The following is a 21,646-nucleotide window of genomic DNA, read 5'->3' as shown; positions in this document are numbered from 1 at the left end:
AGTCGCGAGAGGAACGTTGCTGCCAAATTTCAGCCGGATCGGCCCAGCGATTTGGGCGGAGAAGTCGAAATAGGAGACGGACGACCAGATGGTGCGTGATGACAAGACCTTATCTGGAATTTGAATTCCAGATAAGCCAATAAAAATTTGTATTGCGTCCAAGCCAGTGGCCAATTGCAAATAAATAGTAAGATTCACAATGGTGACAATCCAGCTTGACTAACAAGTTACCAAGGAAAGACCTGTGCCTCCCCGAGCTGTAAACGAATACCTTTGTTGACCTACCCAGACCGAGCAGGTGTGAAAAGGTCATTGTCATGATAGTAGCCCACTCCTTTCATTCATTTTCAGTCGATTTTAATCACAGTATCAGCTTGTTCTGTTTCTTTTCTTTTGGATGTAGCATGATCTTTATTTTATTCCAGGGAAAGGAACATTCAAATCGTCAATCCTCAATAATATTAATGTACCTTAATATTAATAAAGGATGAAATTACTCCAGCATGTTAACATTCAATGCAAAGGAAGTTGCACAACATGAACAACGGCAACACTTCTAAACTTTGCGTACACATCTGTGACTGAAGTTCATCATCGGTTTATTGTGCACTTTTTCATGTAGAATTACAACACAGACTTAGGCAGAGAACGTCCATAAACGATCAAAAATGACGTCTTAATTCAAGATTATTTGAAACAGCTTATTAGCCGACCAAACATGATCCTTCTTTACCTTTTGCAAAAGATCCTTCTTTATCTTTTGCAAACCCATCAATTCAGAGACATAATTGCTCCCTTTTGCCAAAATACCCTGTTTGTATCTGATATTGGTAACATGACATTTTGTATGTCGAAAATGACAAGCACAAAAAAAATGTTTGTTTTTGAATCTGCTGCTGCATGTTCAGATGGCTTATAACCATGATTTTTTATGAACCGTTCCCCTTCCCAATTCTTGGAGTGACGTCCCAGCCATTAAAACTCAGCGTAAAAGCTGCCAGCTTGCAGTGGCAGTTCTGTTGCGTGAAGATGGGTTTATAACAAGGAGCCTGTGAAGTTTGCAAATGGAGATTCAAGGGCCTAACACACCCAGCCATGTGGATGCGGTGAGGTCAGGCTCATCTTCTGATCCTGTTCAGCAAAGAAAAGAAAAACAAAATGCTTTTAACATCAGAAGTCTCTGTGTGCAGCACAAGCGACATCTCCATATACTGCATTTCTTAAGGACTCGTAATAGTGAGGCAGCTGTAAGTAAATAAGTTGAACATAATAACCATAGAGCGTGCAATATGACTTGCTTGCGTGGAAATTGAAAACTATCGATTACCTGGAAGGAAATGGCTGGCAGGATATCCTCGACTGGAGGATGCACACACACCTTTGGGGTGTCTAGCCTGGGTTAGAATCACGACGCAGCCATAAACTGTCATCCCAGTATTTCACAGCAGGATTATTCATCGATGTGTGTGCCTTCCCTCGGATGGACTTTAAACTGAGCGTCCTGTCTGCCAGCTTTAGTTGGTGGACATTAAAGATCCCAAGTGTCCTCCACAAAGAGAAGGTGAGGTATCTCCGGAATCCTCTACAAATTACAAAGTCTCTTATCAACTCACACATGGCAAGTGTGGCAAGTATACAAATAGCCCAACGTGACTTCAGGGAGATCCTCATCCTGCAGTAGACTGAAAACAAGCTGATGAGGATTACACCTGAAATGGCTTGGGGAAAACTCTGCATTTGGATTTGCTTCCTCAAGAACTTTCATTTTGAGAGTAAAATGACTCAACTTTTTCTATCATGTGATCCGATTCACAAAAGTTGTGTAATCGATTTGTAAAGTTTTATCACAAGCATGTCAATCCTCAAATCACTGTTTCAAACAAGATTGTAATGACAAACAAACATACTGTACATCCATCCTGATTACAGTAATTAAATGTTGAAAACGAGGATTTCATCGACACACTGAGGTTAATTTGAACCAGATTAAAATCCTAATAATCGAAGGTAGTTTGAAGTTGTTAAAAACAATAATCAATACTAATGGTTGCTTTATGCATTCATACTGGAGTTTCAAAAGGTGAAGGTACAAAAGGTCATTCATTGAAAACAACTTAGCTCTTAATCCCTTCTTATTGCTTTGTTTGATCAATTAATATCGATCTTCACAACGGTCTCATTTTCCAAGTTTTATATTTTACCTCCACTCCAAAATAGATGTTCATCGAATAGATATTGTAAACTTAAGTTCACATGAGAGAGATTAACTCAGAAAAGCAAAAACGTTAAATTAAAAAAAAAAACAAAGAAAAAAGAAATCCTTTTTAAAGTCTCCTTAATATTAATAAAGGATGAAATATAAAACTGGTATCGGTCCCTCTCCGGTATCATTTCCACGCTCCCTCTTCTTCTTTACCTCCTATTAAACTCGTACGTGTTTCATTCTCCCCTTTGTTGCTATTCTCCGACCTGTATATTTCAATTTTCTTTCAGGTCGTGAAAATTCACTCCAAAGATACCAGAATCCCATCCCTCAATGTTGGAGAAAACTTCCAGCAGTTAACATGCAGTCATCATAAACGACTTTATATATATATATATATATATATATATATATATATATATATATATATATATATATATATATATATATATATATATATATATATATATATATAGTATAATGTATGTCTATCTATTGCAAGGCTTCTTCACACAATAGCTGGAGCACTCTGGATGATGGAATCTAAGCTGAGTTGAGAGATTGCGGTGGGTTAGCAAAGGTCCTCTCTCTCCATGGAAGAACACTTTTGATCAAGCAGTTAATCATTCCCAAAGTGTTGTTCAAGCTTTGCTGTATAAGTATTCTAGACCAGTTTCTGGATAATGTGCAAAATAAATTGGATTGCCTTTAGAATGGTAAGCACTGGGTGTCCTTGGTTGCTCTGATCTTGCATCTTGCAGAGGTAGGACAGGGTTTTCCTATTGGTACCCTATATTGGTATCCTGCTTTGGTACCCTATTTATGCATTCAGACTACAGACTAACTAAAGCTATCTTTTTATGAACTCAATGCCTCAATTGCACACACTACCTTCATATTTCTTCAAGCAAATTATCAGTTTGGGGTAGAGACGTCGCGAGCTTCCAAAAATCGGATTCCCCCGTACTCCCACAAACATTTAGCAGCACACTGGCACATGTAGAAAAATAGGCTAATCTTTACAAAGTGGCCTATCATAGCCAAGGGGTTAAATAAATTTAGGTTTCAGCAAAAAACATTAGGATCACATCTACCTTGCAAAAAACGTTTGGGTCAGATTTGTCCCATTATCTGATCTAACTTGCTCTTCCAGGAGCTAAGCTCCTGTTAAGAAAAGAAGAAAAAAAAGAATGCTTTTCTACCAGGTAGATAATTTGATTCCTATTCCTATAAGATAAGCTATTCCTATATAATATAATAAGATAAGCTATTCCTCAGGATAGAGGAAGGCAGTTTACTATCACTTAGAAAATCAGTCAGAAAACTAGCTTCACAGGAACAAACAAGAAGGGCACTCGGTAGAGTGGATACCTCTGGCACGTCATGCCTGATCCACAAGAACATATCGGGCCCATTACATTTTTGAAATATCATGATATACAGTACTATATCGTTTTTGGCCCGATCTCTCAATGGTGAAGAATCACTTCTAAAAAATTCAGGTCGTATCCAGATTCGGATCTTCACCAAAATCGAAACAATTTGTCCTTGTCACACACCCAACATGTCCACCAAGTTTCGTCCGAATCCGTCCTCAACTTTTTGAGATATCGTGCTATATATCGTTTTTGGACCAATCTCTCAATGGTGAAGAATCACTTTAAAAATTATTGGAGTCTGATTGGATCTTCACCAAAATCGAATCAATTTGTCGTGGTCACACATCCAACCTGTCCACCAAATTTAATCCGAATCCGTCCATAACTTTTTGGGATATCATGCTATATGTCGGGTTAGCCCGATCTCTCAATGGTGAAGAATCACTTTAAAAATTATCCGGATCCGGATCTTCACCAAAATTTTACCAATTTTTCCTTGTGACACACCCAACGAGTACACCAAGTTTCATCTGAATCTGTCCAAAATCTTTTTGAGATATCCTGTTCACAAACAAACAAACAAACAGACAGAAATGGGTGAAAACATAACCTCCTTCACCTGCGGTGGCGGAGGTAACTAAGGAGTTTATAGACCACCTTACCCCACACAGTGTTGAGGTGCATCATTAAAATGAAATTAAATCAAGATTTTAAAGGTCGTAAAAATTAATTCTTAAAGTTTACCGCCTGTGATGTCGTGTCATTTACACGATCCTAACACGTTACATTAGTTCTTCACGCCTGTTGTTTGTGTCCTTTATGAAGTCCTTAAAAACAGTAAGTTTCCTGTTTGGAATGATTTTCAATTTTGATTGACGGCCAGACAGGCAGACAGACTGAAAGAAATATCTCGCTCCACTTTGCGCATGTGCGATCAGATCAGAACTAATTCAGAGCCAAAGTGCAGGTTCCTTTTTGGATTCATGTTCCGATTCATGTTCATAATATTACATTCAATTGAAATCAAGTTGTTCCTCGATCATAAGCTGACGTTTGCAGACGGACGGACGGACAGAAAGAAGTGAACCCATTGTTTAACCCCGTTTTTCGTTTTCCGTGTGTGGGGTAAAAACCACTCCAGAATGTTTCCTCGCTTGTGTCTCTAATTTACGTGATTTCTATCTTCCTAATCAAACAGACGCGATGCTCACTATTTTTCTCAACCAAGAGAAAACAAGAGTTGAAGGGAAACAAAGTATTTTGCCTCCTGTTATTTCATATGCAGCCTGTGGCTGCTTAATTGGTTGCATCATTTTCTGTAAGTGCAGCCGTGCCACTGATGCAATGCCCCTGTGCCCAATAAGCTGGTAGTCATTTTGCCAACCTTAGAAGGATGACAGACTGAGTCAACCCACCTGGTGTTTTTGCAACAGAACAACAGGGTCTCAAACTCAAGAGTGTAAGATCTCAAGCCAGCCACCTTAACTGTTAAGCCAACACCAGGCTCTTTTGCCTCCTCAAACAGGTTGAAACCATTTTACATACATTCACAACTTCGGATTCCATTATTACTCTTTCTTGTCTGTATTTACTTAATCATTGAAAAGAGTTTATTTCAAGTGTTCTCATGGTTTTCTCAATTGAGAAAGTTCATGGGTAAGGTTTTCCCTCAACGTTTTACAGGTTAATTTCAAATTTTGTTGATCACAAGTAATCAAAAAGAACAACAAATCCATTGACTGTTGAGTACCTTAACTAATCAGGTAAAAGTTTTGCTCAGATGGATACTGCTGTGATATCACTTGTGTCATTGATGCTGTTATAGGAAGTTACCCCTGTTGGAAGCTGTAAGGGTTGTTGAAACAGGACATGTGATTTAAAAAAAAAATTTCTCATGAACAACTGAGGGTGAGGAGCTTGCAGCTAAATGTAGCCTGACCAAAGTGAGTAATATTTAAGTTTTGCTGCATGCAGATATGTAAGCAATGTCAAATCAGACTTTCCTTCAGCAAACATGGAATCAAAAAGGTGCAGGATTAAAAGTTTTAAAAAAGCACATCTGACCACAGTTCTGATGGCCGACGCTGCAGTTTCGTGGAAAACGGCACTTGCATCCTTTGTGGGCCTTTGGCTGGGATGGAGATGAGATCATCACTTGTGTAGCAAGCCAGTATGAATAATGTGGCCAGTCAGGTAGTTCATGTTCACACTCAGCCATCATTGTGTATAGTGCTGAGAAGCAATGGTGATCTTCAAAGAGGAAGCCAAGAAATGAAGGCTGGGGTTTGGGGGAATGAGGGTTTCGGTTGAAAGGGGAAATATTGGCAAAAGTTATGTAATATGACAGAGTCCTGTCGATCATTGCAAGTCTCATCATTATGTGAGGATCCCATCAGAAGTTCCAAATGATGTTCGATGTAACCATCTTGATAGTAACCCAATGAAACGTTGGGCTGGGAGATGTCAAAGGATCCATGAGCCCCTGATCCTGACAAGCTATGCAGGACATCGTGAACTCAGGACACCGTATGAAGAAGGAAAACCAGGAGGAATGATAGGAGGGTGGACATTGATTTAGAGGTGAGGCACGTTGTCGCATGGCTGCACCTGCCGCCCTGGCAGTGCAGCTCTTGACAGAGGAGGCCTGTATATGGCGTCGGACACACGCAGGCACGTTTTCCACGGCACCATCCACCATTCTGACATCGCAGCAGGTTGTCATCACACACATTAGCTGTTCAACAAGGAATGAAGACGGGGAACATGGAGTAGACAAAACAAAAGTATATTTATTCATCAAACGTATTACGTCCTCGAGCTAGGTAAGTAGACTTTACCACATTTTGTCTTTGTTCATGCAAGTGGCCACTTTCATGTTGCACTAAACAATGTACAGATTTCAAAAAGGAATAAGTAATGATTTTAACTATTTATGAAAGGATATAACTTTTGGGCCCATGGATGGTGTGACAGTGTAGTTCTTACTGTGTAAAGACGACAAGGCAAGTATGTATTGTCATGTCACGCACACCTAATAGATGCAGCATTATGGAGAATAAGTTACATTCTCTACATAAAGAAAATATATGAATATTTATTCATCTTAGAATGGTTTGTTATGGACGGGCTGACAGGATGGCCAAGAGGTCTGCGCACTCCCCTCTGAGCTGTCCAGCCTGGGTCCAATTGCCGACACAGCTATAAATTGCCAGCCCAGTGTTTCACAGGCAGGGTGTTTCATCAATATGTGTGCTGTCCCTTCTGCCAGCATTCGTTGGTAGATCCCATGGTGTCTTTCACGAAGAGTTGGCGAACTATTGCCGGCACCAGAACAAATTCCAAATTCCTGCCCGAACTCGTCGAATGTCAGGCCTGGCCAGCCAGTTCTTGAAGACTTGGGCCAAGCTTCCCCTGGCCGACCCCACAATAAAGGTGGGATAATTGTAGTTGTTGAAGAAGAGGAGGAGGAGGAATGGTTTGTTATGTATTGCCATTGTATTATATTCCTATGTTTGTCTGTTCCAATTCAGGACGTCGTGTTTCGACAAGGTGTTTGGACAGATGATCTAGGACAGGATGACAGGCTGAGTTTCTGTATGTCTTTCATCTATTAGCTTCACAAAAACCATACAAGAGCTTTGTACGTGAAAATCGTTGTTGCTTGCCTGATAAACCACCACCAAGAACAGCATGGATTAAAGATATGCAATGGGCTTGGATTTGATTTGAGAGACCATGATTCATAACAGCGTAAGATGGGTGGTGTGTGCTCACCACAAAAGTGATTCCAGAGATGCTGAACAGTTGGATGTATGGGGAGAGGCAGCAGTGTCGCTGTCCCATTGGACGCAATCGTTCAGGCCATGCCCTAGAACAATTCCTATGAAATTTGGAATATAAAGAGCATGAAAGCTCTGATCATGTGAGTCAAAGGGTCTATAGAAAGCTTTTTGAGGAGCTGGGAGACAGAGGTAGAGCAGCAGAGGGAGCTGATTAAGCCTCTTCAAGAGGTTGCTAGCCGTGTCTTTGATGCAGCCTGTTGGCTCAACCCGAGTGCACATCCCTGCAGTTCTGTCTGAGTGAGTTGGGCTCTGTCGGTTGAATAATTGCTCCAGTTCCAAAATTCAGATTTATATTTTGCAGCCACTTCACTTCCCCCCCACCAGCCTACCCCCCATCCTTCGCAATGTCATCTCCCTTGTCCTGCCCAGAAGAGACTTCAAAAAGTTGCTCAAGGAGAAACACTGAGGCCTAAACCACTCTCGTGTCCCCTTTGCGTCACCCATTTTTTTGTGCGTTTTGTGTACAATCTAGGATGTAAGTCCTCTAAATACACACACCCACTCTCTTTTGGAGCCTTGAGGCTGTTGCTTGCATTATTGGATGGGGATGCAGCTATGCCACTGATGTTGTGCCCCTATTACCAGTACACTGGTACTCATTTCACCAACCTCAGAAGGATGACAGGCTGATTCTACCCCAGCTGGTGTTAATTCAGCAGCCGAGGGGGCTCAAACTCAGGACCCTTGGACCCCAAGCCAGCCACCCTAACTGCAAAGCCAACACTGGGCTTCATCCTCCAAATGATTCCCTGTATAAGTTATTTGCCTCCAGCATACTTTATTCTGTAAGATCAATTTGACTTGTTGGATTTAAGATTGTTCATTGAATCAATGATGAATATAAAGTGAATTCCTGATGTATTGTTACTGTAAGTAGTGAGTTTAAATTGTTCATAATAAATTTAAAGTTTATCTTTTGCATATGACCAAATCATGTTGCAGTTTGATGACCGTTTGTTTTGATGCCTGGTTGGATTTTTTTTCTTCAGTCCATCACTATAACTGATATGCCATTCAGAGGTGGCGTTAGTCATTTGGGGGCCCCATGTAAAATGCAGTAGTGGTCCAGTAGGACCCACATGAGCCCTGTCAATCTGTCACCACACTAAAACTTGCAATTTGGCATCTGCCTGGCTGACGTCTATGTATTCGGTCGTTACTCAAAAGCAATCTCAACCAACTTAACTTGCCAAGCGGGCAATGGGTCATACGGTAAAAGTTGTAGCAACTTCATTTGTCCCCCTCATCAAGAGTTCCAAGGTTGGGGGACGCAAGTCATCCTCGTAAATGTGTCCCGTGTAGCGCCGCTCCCGATGGTGCTGGTGGCCTGGAGAGGGTATTACGAGTGACTCTTCAGAACCCTCAATTGTATCATGAGTAAGAGGACTCCGTGTTATTTTTTCACTCGCTTAGCCTATGTTTCTTTCGACTCAACTGCAAAAAAATCCGGAGGAATTCCCATTTTTCTTGCCTTTTTCCGCTTTGGAAAAAGGGCATGTTAAGGTGTAAGTACAGCAGTTTGAGCGTCGTTCCACCGTAACGTGGCATTTTTCTAAGGTGCTTCAAATGACAGAAGTAATATCAATATTTGTAATGATATTGTGAATTATATGTTTGGCTGTATTCCTCTGGCCCGTATGTGTGTGCGCATGCCCCAATAAATCCAGCAGTTGGTCCAAGCAAGGTGATCCGATTTGTGTCCGTCGTCATTACATGGTGTCAGAGATTCAGGATTTCTTCTTTTCTGCAACTGTGATGGAATTTAAACCGCCTGGTTATCTCCAGCTAGACGAAATGTAGCTGAGTACTAGCGATCCTGGAGTAAGGACCTTGACTGGTATCTTGAGGCTGCCAGCCTCGAGTCTACGAGCAACAGTCGAAAGGTCGCCATATTGCTGAATTGTGCTGGGCCAGGTGGTGTGGTTTTTTTTCAAGAAACTCCCGTTTGAGTCAGCGGTTGCTTCGAAGGTATTCAAAACTGTCAGAGGCCTTTGACACTTACTGCAACCAGCAGAAGAACCTTGTCCATGAGCGATTCACGTTCTGGGAATTCGCCGAGTCTGAAGGTCAGTCATTGGAATCGTACTTGAACAAGCTGCGCCGCATCATGGCGAAGACATGCGAATTCGCCAAGACTGATAACATGATGAGGGATAAACTCATTTTTTTCCATGCACAACTTCGCCTTAAAAGAGTGTCTCTTACATGAACCGAGACTGACTTTTGAAAAAAACGACAACTCTCTGTTTGGCTGCTGAGTCAAGTAGATCGCATGCAAGGGCCATGACGTTGACTCCCGCATCGGCCGCTTTCACCAAGCTCTCCCAAACCATTGACTTGATTCGCCGCCAAGGGCGCCACAGTCTCTCGTCTGTTGGCAAGGGTCCCTTTGCACCCAAGCCTGGGTTGACCAAGAGCAATAAGCATACCCAAAATTGTGGGAACTGCAGGCGTATTCATCAACCTCGCCAATGCCCTGTCTTTGGGAAATGCTGCAGGAACTGTAATAAGCAGAACCATTTTGCAGAGGTCTTCCGACAATCCAAGCGTGTTCATGCATTGGCGCCACGCACGGCATCGACCGAACTGCCATCTCTTCGTGACTTGTACATTGATGGCATGTCTACACTGCTGGTAGGAGACATACAGGTCATGAAGCCAGATGTCTCTTGGTTTGTGGACGTCAACATCAATGGCCATAGGGGAAAGGTGAAGGTTGACTGGAGCACAGGTATCGATACTCCTTCACAGAATATTCAATTTCATGGAAAAGCCAGTCAAGACAACAAACTCAATGATCCTATTGAAAAGCTACAGTGGGGGCACCGTGCCTCATCATGGAGTGGCCAAGCCACAATGCTCTGCTGGGTTGTCAACGGTGCACTTTGACTTCTATGTGGTCAACACCAAAACGCCTCCTATTCTCAGTCTTCATGCATCGACACACCTGGGTCTTATCCAGAAGGGCCCCAACAGTCGCTTGCTTTTTGTCGAGGCTGTGACGTCAGGAGCTTCACCACATCCTGACCTTACACTGGACAAAGTCAAGGCTGATTATGCAAATTTATTCACTGGCCTGGGGAAGTTTGACACACCATACCACATTGAACTGGATCTGTCCATTCAGCCAGTCATCCAGCCACCTCGTCATGTGCCTCTCAGCCTACATGAGCACTTGAAAGCCAAACTGCTTGACATGGAGGCACAGGGTATCATTTCCAAGGTGGATGGACCAACGGACTGAGTGTATAATCATGTCGTCGTCGAGAGGAAAGATAAATCGTTGCGTTAGTGTTTCAACCTTAGGAATCTCAACAAGGCTATTAAGCGTGAGCACCACCCCCATCCCGCCAACAGATGAAGTCATGGGTCAGCTCACCGGAAAGAAGGTCTTCAGTGTATTTGACCAAAAGGACTCTTTCTGGCAGGTTCAATTAGATCAAGAGAGTGCCCTCAAATGCACTTTTAATTCTCTTCTGGGGTGTTGTTGTTTTAACCCTCAACCGTTCGGTGTGACGTCAGCCAGTGAAGTTCTCCCAGAGAAGAATAAGAGCACATTTGGAGACTTTGATGGGGTCTTCTGCATCGCAGACGACATGATTCTTGCTGCAACCACCCCTACTGAGCACGACACCATCGCACGCAAGGCACTGGACCATGCACGACAGTAAAACGTCAAATTCAACGCAAACAAGATCTAGTGGTTGCAGAGGTAAAATACACAGGTCATGTCCTCACCTCTGCTGGAGTTCGCCCGGATGAAGACAAGGTGCAAGCCGTGTTGGAACTGCCAACTCCTCAGTCACGTCTGGAGCTGCAGCAAGTTCTGGGTGTGGTTAATTGCCTCACTCTGTTCATACCCAACATGTTGACCATCACAACATGTCGACTAAAGAAAGATGCAGCCTGGGAATGGCATGGGGAGCATGATGCAGCATACCAGCTGCTAAAATCTGCAATTGCCAAGCGTCCAGTGTTGAAGTTCTTTGACCCCGCAAAGCTAGCAGTCCTTCACACTGATGCATCTTCAGCTGGGTTAGTATAGGCACATGGCTGCTGCAAGAAGGGCATCCTGTAGCATATACCTCTCGGTCTCTAACACCTGAGCAGAACTACGCCCAGATAGAGAAGGAGCTTCTTGGAATCGTATTCGGGACAGAGCGTTTTCATCAGTACATCTACGGGTTTGACACGACCGTACACACCGACCACAAGCCACTGGTGGCTATCGTCAAGAAGCCACTGCACCTGCTCTCACCCAGACTTCAGCTCATAATGCTTCCCCTTCTCCGATACACTGTGTCAGTGCAGTACATCCCAGGAAAGTATCTATACATCGCAGATACACTCTCCAGAGAGCCATCTGGCTTGCCACTACACGATCAGACGCTGGAAGATGACGTACACCTTCACGTGCATCAATTGGTCAGTGAGCTTCCAGTCAGCACTGGCAGAATGAAGGTACTGTAACATGAGACATCACTAGATCCAGCACTTCAACAGCTCAGCACTACCATCACACAAGGCTGGCCTTTCCATCGAGCCAGAGTGTCTCTGATGATGAAACCGCTCTGGCCTTTTGTCAGGTCAGGTTCGATCTGTGACCTGCTACAGGTACCATGTAAACCTGTACTAACCTGTTCCATGGTCGGGTTGGCGGCGACTAAACCGTCTCCCCCACCAGGTTTTCTGGTGAGGAGGGTGTTTGGATATGGACACCCAGCAGGATTAAAAACAAAACCTGTCAAAGGGCGGAGGAGCTCCTTGTGAGCCAACGGCCATCCATATCTAGTGCCCAACTGTGTCTGCGGACGTCCTCCTGCAGTTGGGTCACTTCTTATTAGGAGGTTGGTGGCAGGATTTGCACTCCGGCCACCGTAAAACCCTTCATTCCGCAAAACGCAAAAACGCAAAAAAATCTGAAAACCCACTCCGTGGGAGTACCTCCTGTGCAGCTTCCCTTCGCAGGGCAGCTCACCGGATGACGGGATTGGGGCAAAGCCTTCGGGACCCCCAATCTTTGATAGGAGGGAAACCACGGGGTAACATCCCTGGGTCAGATTGCGGGAGAGTGTGTCGGAGTGGTGCTGAGGTGTCGTCCACCAGACGGCGGTCTCCTTGGGTTAACCTGAGGCGGTCCCTTCAGGTGGGTGCCTGGAATGTCCTATCCCTAAGAGAGGATGATCACCTGTCTCTGTTATCATCTGAGCTCAAGCGTTTGGACATCGGGATTGCAGCTCTCTCTGAGGTTCGGAGACCGGATTGCGGCGAGATCATGGTGGGTGGTTACACCTACTATTGGTCTGGTCGCTCTGATGGTTACCATACCCAAGGAGTTGCTGTAGCTGTGTCCAATAAGCTGACCCCAATGATAATTGAGGTAACACCGGTCAACGAGCGTATTATGAGATTAAGGATTCGTCACTCGTGAGGTGTCATTTCCCTGGTCTCTGTTTATGCTCCGACTGAGGCGAGTGATCTCACCGTGAAGGATGCATTCTACGCCACACTCGAGTCTGTGGTTGATCAGTGCCCCAGACGAGATACACTTCTAGTCTTGGGGGATTTCAATGCATCGACTGGAACTGATAGGGACGGTTATGAGGTGTGTGTTGGTCCCCATGGGTCAGGAACTATGAACCAGAATAGCACTAAGTTCCTTGACTTTGCAAGAAGTCATGGACTTAGGGTGGCTGGTTCATGGTTTCAGCGCCCACAAGCTCATCGCTGGACTTGGTATTCCAACGCTGGCGGTGTGGCAAAGGAGATTGACCATGTCCTCATTGACGGTCATTGGAGGATGATCCAGAACTGCAGGGTCTACCGGAGTGCTCAGTTCCTCAATACTGACCACAGGCTTGTTGTAGCAACTCTAAAGCTGCACCTTAAATCCTGGAGAATGGTACCATCCCAGCCGAGGCTCGATGTTGCCAAGCTCAGGGATGAGAGAGTGGCAGAGGAGTTTTCCGAACAGGCTGAGTGGACACTTGGAGGGTCTGGGTGCTTTAGGGGGTCCTGAAGAGTTGTGGAGTGCCTTCAAGACCACCGTCCTTGATGTTGCCGGTGGATGTCTTGGAACTCACCGCAGGGCAAAGAAGAATTTTGTCTCTCAAGGAACTCTGGATACCATTGACCAGAGTCACAGGGCCAGGCTGAATGGCAGAGCTGAGCTGTTCAGGGAGCTGAGGCGTAAAACTGTACGTGCACTGAGGGTGGACAAGGAGGCCTATGTGCGAGGAATCTGTGAGGGGGTAGAGCATCACCTGTGGACAGGTGATTCTCGTCCCGCTTACAGGGGAATTCGCGCATTACGTTCATCCAAGCCCATCCCTCGGAGCACTACAGTTCGAGCAGAGAGTGGTAGGCTCTTGACAGAGGAGTCTGAAGTGAAGGCCCGCTGGGCCGGTTACTTTGAGCGGTTGTACCAGGCTGATCCCCCAACTGTCGAGTTGGACGTCAAGGGTGTTACAATCCCTGTTGCTGACCCTCGAATCAACTGTGGTCCACCTACGCTTGTGGAAACACGGGCTGCGGTGAACCAGTTGAAACGAGGCAAAGCTCCAGGGATCTGTGGCATCCATGCTGAACTTCTCAAGGCTGGTGGAAATGCTGCACTCGTGTCGTTGCATGCAGTTTTGTGCTCTGCCTGGAACACAGGCATCATCCCAACTGACTGGAAGAGGGGCCTTGTTGTCCCTCTCTGGAAAGGGAAGGGTGATCGCCAAGACTGCAACAACTACCGAGGGGTGACGCTGCTCTCAGTGCCGGGCAAGGTCTTTGCTCGGATAATTCTCAATAGGGTTCGCCACCATCTGCTTGAGCACCAGCGTCCAGAGCAGTCAGGCTTTACACCAAAGAGGTCAACGATTGACCGTATCCTTGCACTTCGTGTCCTCACCGAACGCAGACGAGAGTTTCGGCAGGGGCTGCTTGCAGCCTATGTTGATCTCTGTAAAGCGTTCGATTCAGTGAATCAGGATGTCCTCTGGAGGATTCTTGGTCTTCGTGGGGTGCCACCAAAACTGATCGATCTGATGTCTGAACTCTACTCTGGTACTGAGAGTGCTGTGAAGTGTGGTGGTACCATCTCTGACTTATTTCCAGTTGTTACTGGAGTTCGTCAGGGATGTGTACTTGCCCCCACACTTTTCAGCACTTGTATGGACTGGATTCTAGGGAGGATGTCGGAGAGATCAAGTTGCGGTGCGTCATTTGGGAATGTCAAGATCTCGGACCTTGACTTTGCAGATGATGCAGTCATCTTTGCGGAGACTTTAGACATCCTCTTGGGGGCCCTCGAGGTGCTGAATGAGGAGTCGGAGCCGTTGGGATTACGGGTTTCTTGGGTCAAAGCTAAGATCCAGGCTTTCGGTGACATCTTGGATGCTGCTGTCCTGTCTGTGTCTGTTTGTGGTGAGGATGTTGAGGTCGTGGAGAGATTCACTTACCTTGGCAGTGATATTCATGTCTCTGCTGGCTGCGAGTCAGAGGTCAATAGACGTCTGGGTCGGGCCTGGGGAGTCATGGATTCACTGGATCATGGGGTGTGGCGCTGCCGGTACCTGTGCGGGAGGACGAAAGTCCGAGTCTTCTGGTCCTTGGTACTTCCAGTCTTGCTCTATGGGTGCGAGACTTGGACTCTGACCAAGGATCTGAGACGGAGACTTAATTCCTTTGGTACCAGGTCTCTTCGGAGAATCCTTGGCTATCGCTGGTCGGATTTTGTGTCCAACGAGCGGTTGCTGAGAGAGACTCGGATGAGATTTGTTACCTGCATAGTCCGTGAGCATCAGTTGTGGCTGTATGGACATGTGGCTCGTTTTCCTGACTCTGATCCTGCTCACCAGATTCTCTCAGCGAGGGAGTCTCATGAGTGGAGGAGGCCAGTGGGTCGACCACGTGCCTCATGGTTGCAACAGGTTGACCATCATCTCAAGGAGATGGGGATGGGCCTGGCATCTGCCTGGGGGATGGCCAGACGGAGGCCCCTGGAGTACCGGCGGAAAGTGGACGCAGCGACGTGCTGTTCTGGCACATGCTCCCATACCTGACCTGACCTGTTCGGGAGGACATCCATCAGTCTGAAGGTTCGCTGTTTTGTGGCGAGCGGATCATCGTTCCAGCTGCAATTCAACAGGACATGCTGGCTCTAATTCACGAAGGGCATCTAGGAGTGCGAAAGTGCAAGGCGTGGGCTCGACCCATTTTGTACTGGCCAGGTATGTCAAAAGACATAGAATCATGTGGTGCTGAGTGTGGGGTCTGTGCCAGATTTCGGCCTGCCAATCAGAAAGAGCCACTCATCCCGCACAGCATCCCTGATCGCCCATGGCAGAAGCTGGGTGCCGATATATTTCTCTTCGGTGGAAAAGACTATCTCATCCTGGTGGACTACTTCTCAAAATTTCCTGAAGTGTCACAGCGAAATGGGCTCATGGCTACCACGTTCATATCAGCAATGAAAGCAAACTTTTCCTGCCATGGCATACCAGAAGAGGTATTCCCTGACAATATTCCCTTTGATAGTGCAGAAATTAAGGACTTTGAACACGAATGGGGCATAATGTTCACAACCTCGACCACAACATATCCGCAATCCAACTGTCAAGCTGAGCGTGCGATTCAGACAATGAAACAGGCTTTTGTGAAAGGCACATGAAGACGGTACTGACATTCAACTAGCAATCCTTGCCTACCGCAACTCTCCTATTAGTGGCAACTCTTGATGAACAGGAGGCTAAGGGATAAGTTACCTGTTTACGGTAAAAGCCTCCAGCCAGGTGTCATATCATATGCTTGCCAGCAGCTCCGGGACCGTCAGAGGCAGGACACCAAATTCTATAATAGAGGGGCGAAACCTCTTATGGAGCTCCAATTAAGTGTTGCTGTGCACGTCAAGACCAGACAGGTGTGGATACCTGTAGTCGTATCTCGCAAACTTTCCACACCAAGATCATACCTAGTTATCACGGCCAACGGTAGATCCTACTGCCGCAACAGGCGACACCTGCGGAAATCTCCATCTGAGCCAGTGACCATTCTCCCACTACCGGACGTTGGAGAATTAAACATTCCTCTAGAATCCAGAGGAAGTTCAGAGCACCGTGGACATGGCACCAACACCACCTTCAAGTGCTGAGAACTCCCAATTTCCTCAACCTCTGAGCCGCAGATCACAGCGCGCCAGGGCCTTGCCTCAAAGACTGAAGGACTACGTTCTATCATAATCATATAGCGTGGCTTTTGAGTGTTTGTTAGCTGATTATAAAGTTTGTTTTTATTATTTTTATGGAACATAAACCTGCTTTTGCTATTTCCAGTCTTTCTCTTCATACTGAAAGGGGAGATGTAATGTTTTTGTGAATTGTATGCTTGTTTGATTGGCTGTATTCCTCTGGCTTGTAAGTGTGTGCGCATGCACCAATAAATCCGCCAGTTGGTCCACGCAAGGTGATCCTTTTCGTGTCCATCGTCATTACAACAAACATGATAATGGCATAATAATAGTGTCAAAATCGTCGCAAAACAATAATGTTTAAAATTATATGAGCACTAATAATAGTACAATCATGGCAATAATAAAAGGATAATAGCATGATCCCCCCCCCCCACTCCCGCAGATAAATTTCAAATTATTTAGTGTGATAAGAATAACGGTAACCTCCTTATCTCACCGCCAACTGTAAACACAAACTCATGCAGAAAGCTAATACAGGGATGTGTTCCATTACTAATCAGCTTGCTGTCGCTTACCGAGCCCGCTGTTCCTTATCAACCATTTTGTTGAAGTGCTTGCTTGAGTGCTTAAGCCACTTGGTGAGCGCTCTACAAGCTCATTGGTCATGGAACACAGCCTAGCACGTGTGCTTGACCTCGGACTCTTTTCTAGCTCTGCCATTTGTGTAACGGATAGTGTTAATTTTGGGTGATTTTTAACCCTTTTCGCGTTTTTTTTTTTTTGAGATGTTTTCCGCTTTTCAGCACAGATGGCATAGTTTTGTTTCATCCTTGGGACAGGTGTTCTGACACACTACTGATTTAAAAAAGCCGCAATGTTCTGCCGTGCACACGGGTCACTCCATTTACCAATGAGGAGTTGTTATTGTGATCTACAATAAATTGCAGTGTGGACTTGCTAAACAATATCGACATGTATTACATTAGGAAGTAGGAGGGCAATATGTAGAGTGCATACCTCTGCCCTGCAATGCCTGATCCACGAGAACATATGGGGCCCAATACATTTTTTAACTATAAAGAGCAATCAGAGATTGCAGACCCTTGCAAAAACTTGTTATGTGTTGTGTTTGCGTAGTTTTGTGTGGTATATTTTGTGTGGCGTTTGGGTACTGGTGTGTTACTTAATTAATAAGAGACATAATTAGAACTGCCACTTTATAACTGCTGGCAGTGATGACGAGGTACCAAGACATCCCGCATTGATACAGCCCTGCTTTGATTGGACACCTGACCCTGACCCATGATGTTTTTCGTTATTATTCAATTGAATTTAGAACGGGGTTAAATTCAATTCAATTCAAATCAAATGGAAGACCAAATAGGTACACTCCTGCATTGGAGTCATCAGAAGGAACCCGAACAAGCAAGAAGCAAAGATGAAGTCATCAGGGGAAACCTGGATAGGATTCACATTTCAGCTGCTACTCCTCTAACCCATTCAGGCACAGCCATGTGAGCCTTATTTTAAATAATAATAATCAAAAATAAATAAATAAAAAATAACCCAGATTTTAAAAAATAAATAATTCTGGCTGCCAGACCATATGTCCGATGAAGTTGACATTTGAAACATGCATTCACTATCATTAGATCATAATTTTGAAGTTTCATGTCTATTGATTAAGTGGTTCAGGAATAAACATTATTATTTTTCTTCAATCCAATATGGCTGCCCAACTATGTGACCTATCAAGTATTCCTTAACAAAAGTGTACACCCATGGCTTGGGGAACATTTGTGTGAAGTTTCCTCTCCATCTGTCCAACCATTCTGAAGAAGATTTTTTTATAGGTTTTAGGGTAAATCCAATATGGCTGCCAAACCATGTGACCTATGACATCATATTGTGAACCTTTTGTTCCTCATGGATAGGCGGTCATTCATGTAAAGTTTCGCCTCGATCTGTTGAGCCACTTGAGAGAGGAAGATTTAAAATAAAAAACAATATGGCTGCCGAATCACGTGACCGATGATGTCATAATTTTTTTTTTCTGTGGACCATTTTATCCCTAGATGACTGAAAAATTTTCATACTGACCGGATGTAGCATTCTACGTATGCAATTATGACATCATAATGAAGGCACCAATGACATCACTAACAAATCACACTTATTCCCCATGAGGAGTACTTGCCATGGGCCAAGTTTCATTTTTAAAAAGTAAATATAGATTTTCTTTTTCTTATCATAATAAATGTTATATCCTTAAAAGCTTATTTGTTATTAAATCCCTGGAAAGTGGTTTTGGTTTCGTATTACAATGAGAAGGGCATTCGGTAGAGTGCATACCTCCACCACGTAATGCCTGATCCACGAGAACATGTCGGGCCCAATACATTTTTGAAATATCATGCTATACAGTACTATATCGTTTTTGGCCCTATCTCTCAATGGTGAAGAATCACTTTAAAAATAAAATAATTCTCGTATCCGGATCCGGATCCGGCTTGTCACCAAAATTTAATCAGTTCGTCTTTGTCACACACCCATCGTGTCCACCAAATTTCATCCGGATCCATCCACAACTTTGTGAGATATCGAGCTGGATGTCGTTTTTGGTCCTATCTCTCAATGGTGAGGAATCGCTTGAAAAAATTATCGTAGCCGGATCCAGATCTTCACCAAAATCGAATCAGTTCGTCCTTGTCACATCCCCAACCTGCGCACCAAATTTCATCCGGATCCGTCCACAACCTTTTGAGATATCCTGCACACAAACAAACAGACAAATGAAATTGCTCGTTGAGCAAGGAATTGCCGGAATGACTTCGTAATATCTCCATGATCTCTGAAAAAACAAAAACCTGGAAATCAAATTGGTTCTTATAAGTTGATAGTGCTACTGTTTAATGAGTTATTGCACTTAGTTTGGTCATGATCATAACTTGGAAGTCAATCGGACTTGAAATGGCGTTTTTATCGCAATTTGAAAGTTTTGACCCGACCCCCCCTCTGACATTCGACTCCCGACCGCTAAGAAGGGTGTTGGTGTGACACCACAATGAGACATATGGTTGGATGCAGTATTGGAAGATGCACATTTTGGATTTGGTTTGAAGTCGATACAATCATTTTAGCGGACGTTATTGCGAAAATAAGAATTTCGGTTTTTCGGTGACCTTGATCTTGACCTTTGACAGAGATTTAACAAAAATGACAAGTGTCTAAGTTGGACCATGGCCGATGCCTGTACCCAGTTTGGTCATGATCGCTGAAATGGTGTGGCTGCGACAGGGTAAACAAACACACAAACAGACAGACAAGCCGGTAGGCGGCGATGGGTCGCCGAGCAGGACTGTTAGTATTGCGACAGTCGTAGGTGTCGAGAAACGGTGTTTGTATGATCATACAATCGCAGTCGAAGATCTACTTATTAATGCGCAATATTGTGAAATAACATGAAAGGATTGCTAGCCACAGGATGTGCCGTTTCGCTCTGCAAGAGCTCAGATTACCTGGCAGGTAATGACGGCACCCGGTGCTCGGCACATAGTGCCTAAGCATCTGTATTTGTGCCTGGTTGGTGTATTAATGCCTGGTTGGTGAAGTAATAGATTTAAATAACTCTGAAAATTATAAATAATATATGTATAATAATTGACTAGATATGAGTTTTATATACATGCTCGAAAAATTTGAGATGTTTTTTTGAAATGAAGTGAGCAGTTCCCCGTTTGTGGGCCTTCAATTTTCGCGCATACCCTAATTGTAGGGGGAGCTGCGGGTAAAATATTCCATGTATCACAAAAACCGGAATATATTTGATTGAGTATCACCTGTAGATCATTCGTGCCAAATTTCATAACCCTACGTGGGATAATGGCTTTTGGAATTGATTTCGCGTGAACAGTACCAATTTTGAACGTTTTTCGGTTGTTGCTAGGGAACCAAAGCGTCCCTAGCAACCATCACAATTTCCAAAACACTAGGCCATAAGATGTACCTACCACCCGAGTTTGATCAAAATCGGCCCACGTTTACTACCAATTATGCTGATGACAAACAAACAAACATCCAAACAAACAGACCGAATTACTGACAATAAGAGTCACCTATTTCGGTGACCCAACAGACACACAGAACCGACCAACATAATTGCCGAAATCTGAAGGATTCCGGCAATTAACAAGAAAACGTCGAGCAGAGCACGATACTTACAATATACACCTCCCTCTCCAAAGGTTGCCGTGGATACATAAAATTGTCCATTTCATTGAGATCAAAATTGACAATCTTATTCAAAGCTCAGGTCAATCGGATAAAAATTAATTATTTTTCAGATTGAAATTGATTTTAGAAGTTTGACCGTGAGTTGACCTTTGACCCTTTGATCTCCAAAATAGCTTGTTTCCCAATTCAGTGACGCACTATGAAATTGCTGCGTAATTTTCAAGTCAATCAGATGAAAATTGCTGATTTTTCAGATAAAAATTGATTTTAGAAGTTTAACCTTGAGTTGACATTTTGACCTCAAAAAGAGTTAGTTTCCAGATTAATTGATGGACTATGCAAATCCTGTTCAACTTTCAACTTCATAGGATGCAAGTTGACAATTTTACTGTTGAACATTGATTTTAGAAGTTTTACCTTGAGTTGACCTTTGACCTTTTGATCTCAAAAATAGCTTTTTTCCAAATTCAGTGACGTACTATGAAATTGCTGTTTAATTTTCAAGTCAATCGGATCAAAATTGGCGATTTTTCAGATAAAAATTTATTTTCGAAGTTTATCCTTGAGTTGACCTTTGACCTCTTGACTTCAAAAATAGTTGGTTTCCCAATTCAGCGATGCACTATGTAATTGCTGCTTAATTTTCAGGTGAATCAGATGACAATTGATGATTTTTAAATGAAATTTGATGATTTTTAGAAATTTGACCTTGAGTTGACCTTTTGACCTCAAGAGTCAAAAAGAGTTAGTTTCCCAATTCGTTGATGGACGATGCAAATCCAGTTCAACTTTCAATTTAATTGGATGTAAA

General features: G+C 43.9%; 1 protein-coding gene across 5 annotated transcripts in view; it reads right to left on the bottom strand.

Moving 5' to 3' along the window:
- Nucleotides 1-356: 356 nt before the first annotated feature.
- Nucleotides 357-21,646, bottom strand: part of LOC147026302 (netrin-G1-like) — a 241,804-nt gene continuing 220,514 nt past the window's right edge. For 2 of the 5 annotated variants that reach the window (XR_015058278.1, XR_015058277.1), the window contains exons 8-9: nucleotides 5,647-6,316; nucleotides 357-1,131 (exon numbers count right to left, since the gene is read on the bottom strand). Coding sequence is in view for 3 of the 5 variants with exons in the window: in XM_085881588.1 (XP_085737714.1) it covers nucleotides 6,099-6,316 (218 nt within the window). In the remaining 2 variants the exon portion in view is untranslated. Of the gene's footprint in view, nucleotides 1,132-5,646; nucleotides 6,317-21,646 lie in introns of those variants that run through there. The other 3 variants (XM_085881589.1, XM_085881590.1, XM_085881588.1) reach the window with 2 other exon arrangements.

This window comes from Eptatretus burgeri, chromosome 5, assembly GCF_056783735.1.
Source record: "Eptatretus burgeri isolate ZD-2024b chromosome 5, Ebu_testis_v1, whole genome shotgun sequence".
Lineage (NCBI taxonomy): Eukaryota > Metazoa > Chordata > Myxini > Myxiniformes > Myxinidae > Eptatretus > Eptatretus burgeri.
The sequence above is the reverse complement of the archived record's forward strand: the minus strand, read 5'-3'. Positions and strand labels throughout refer to the sequence as shown.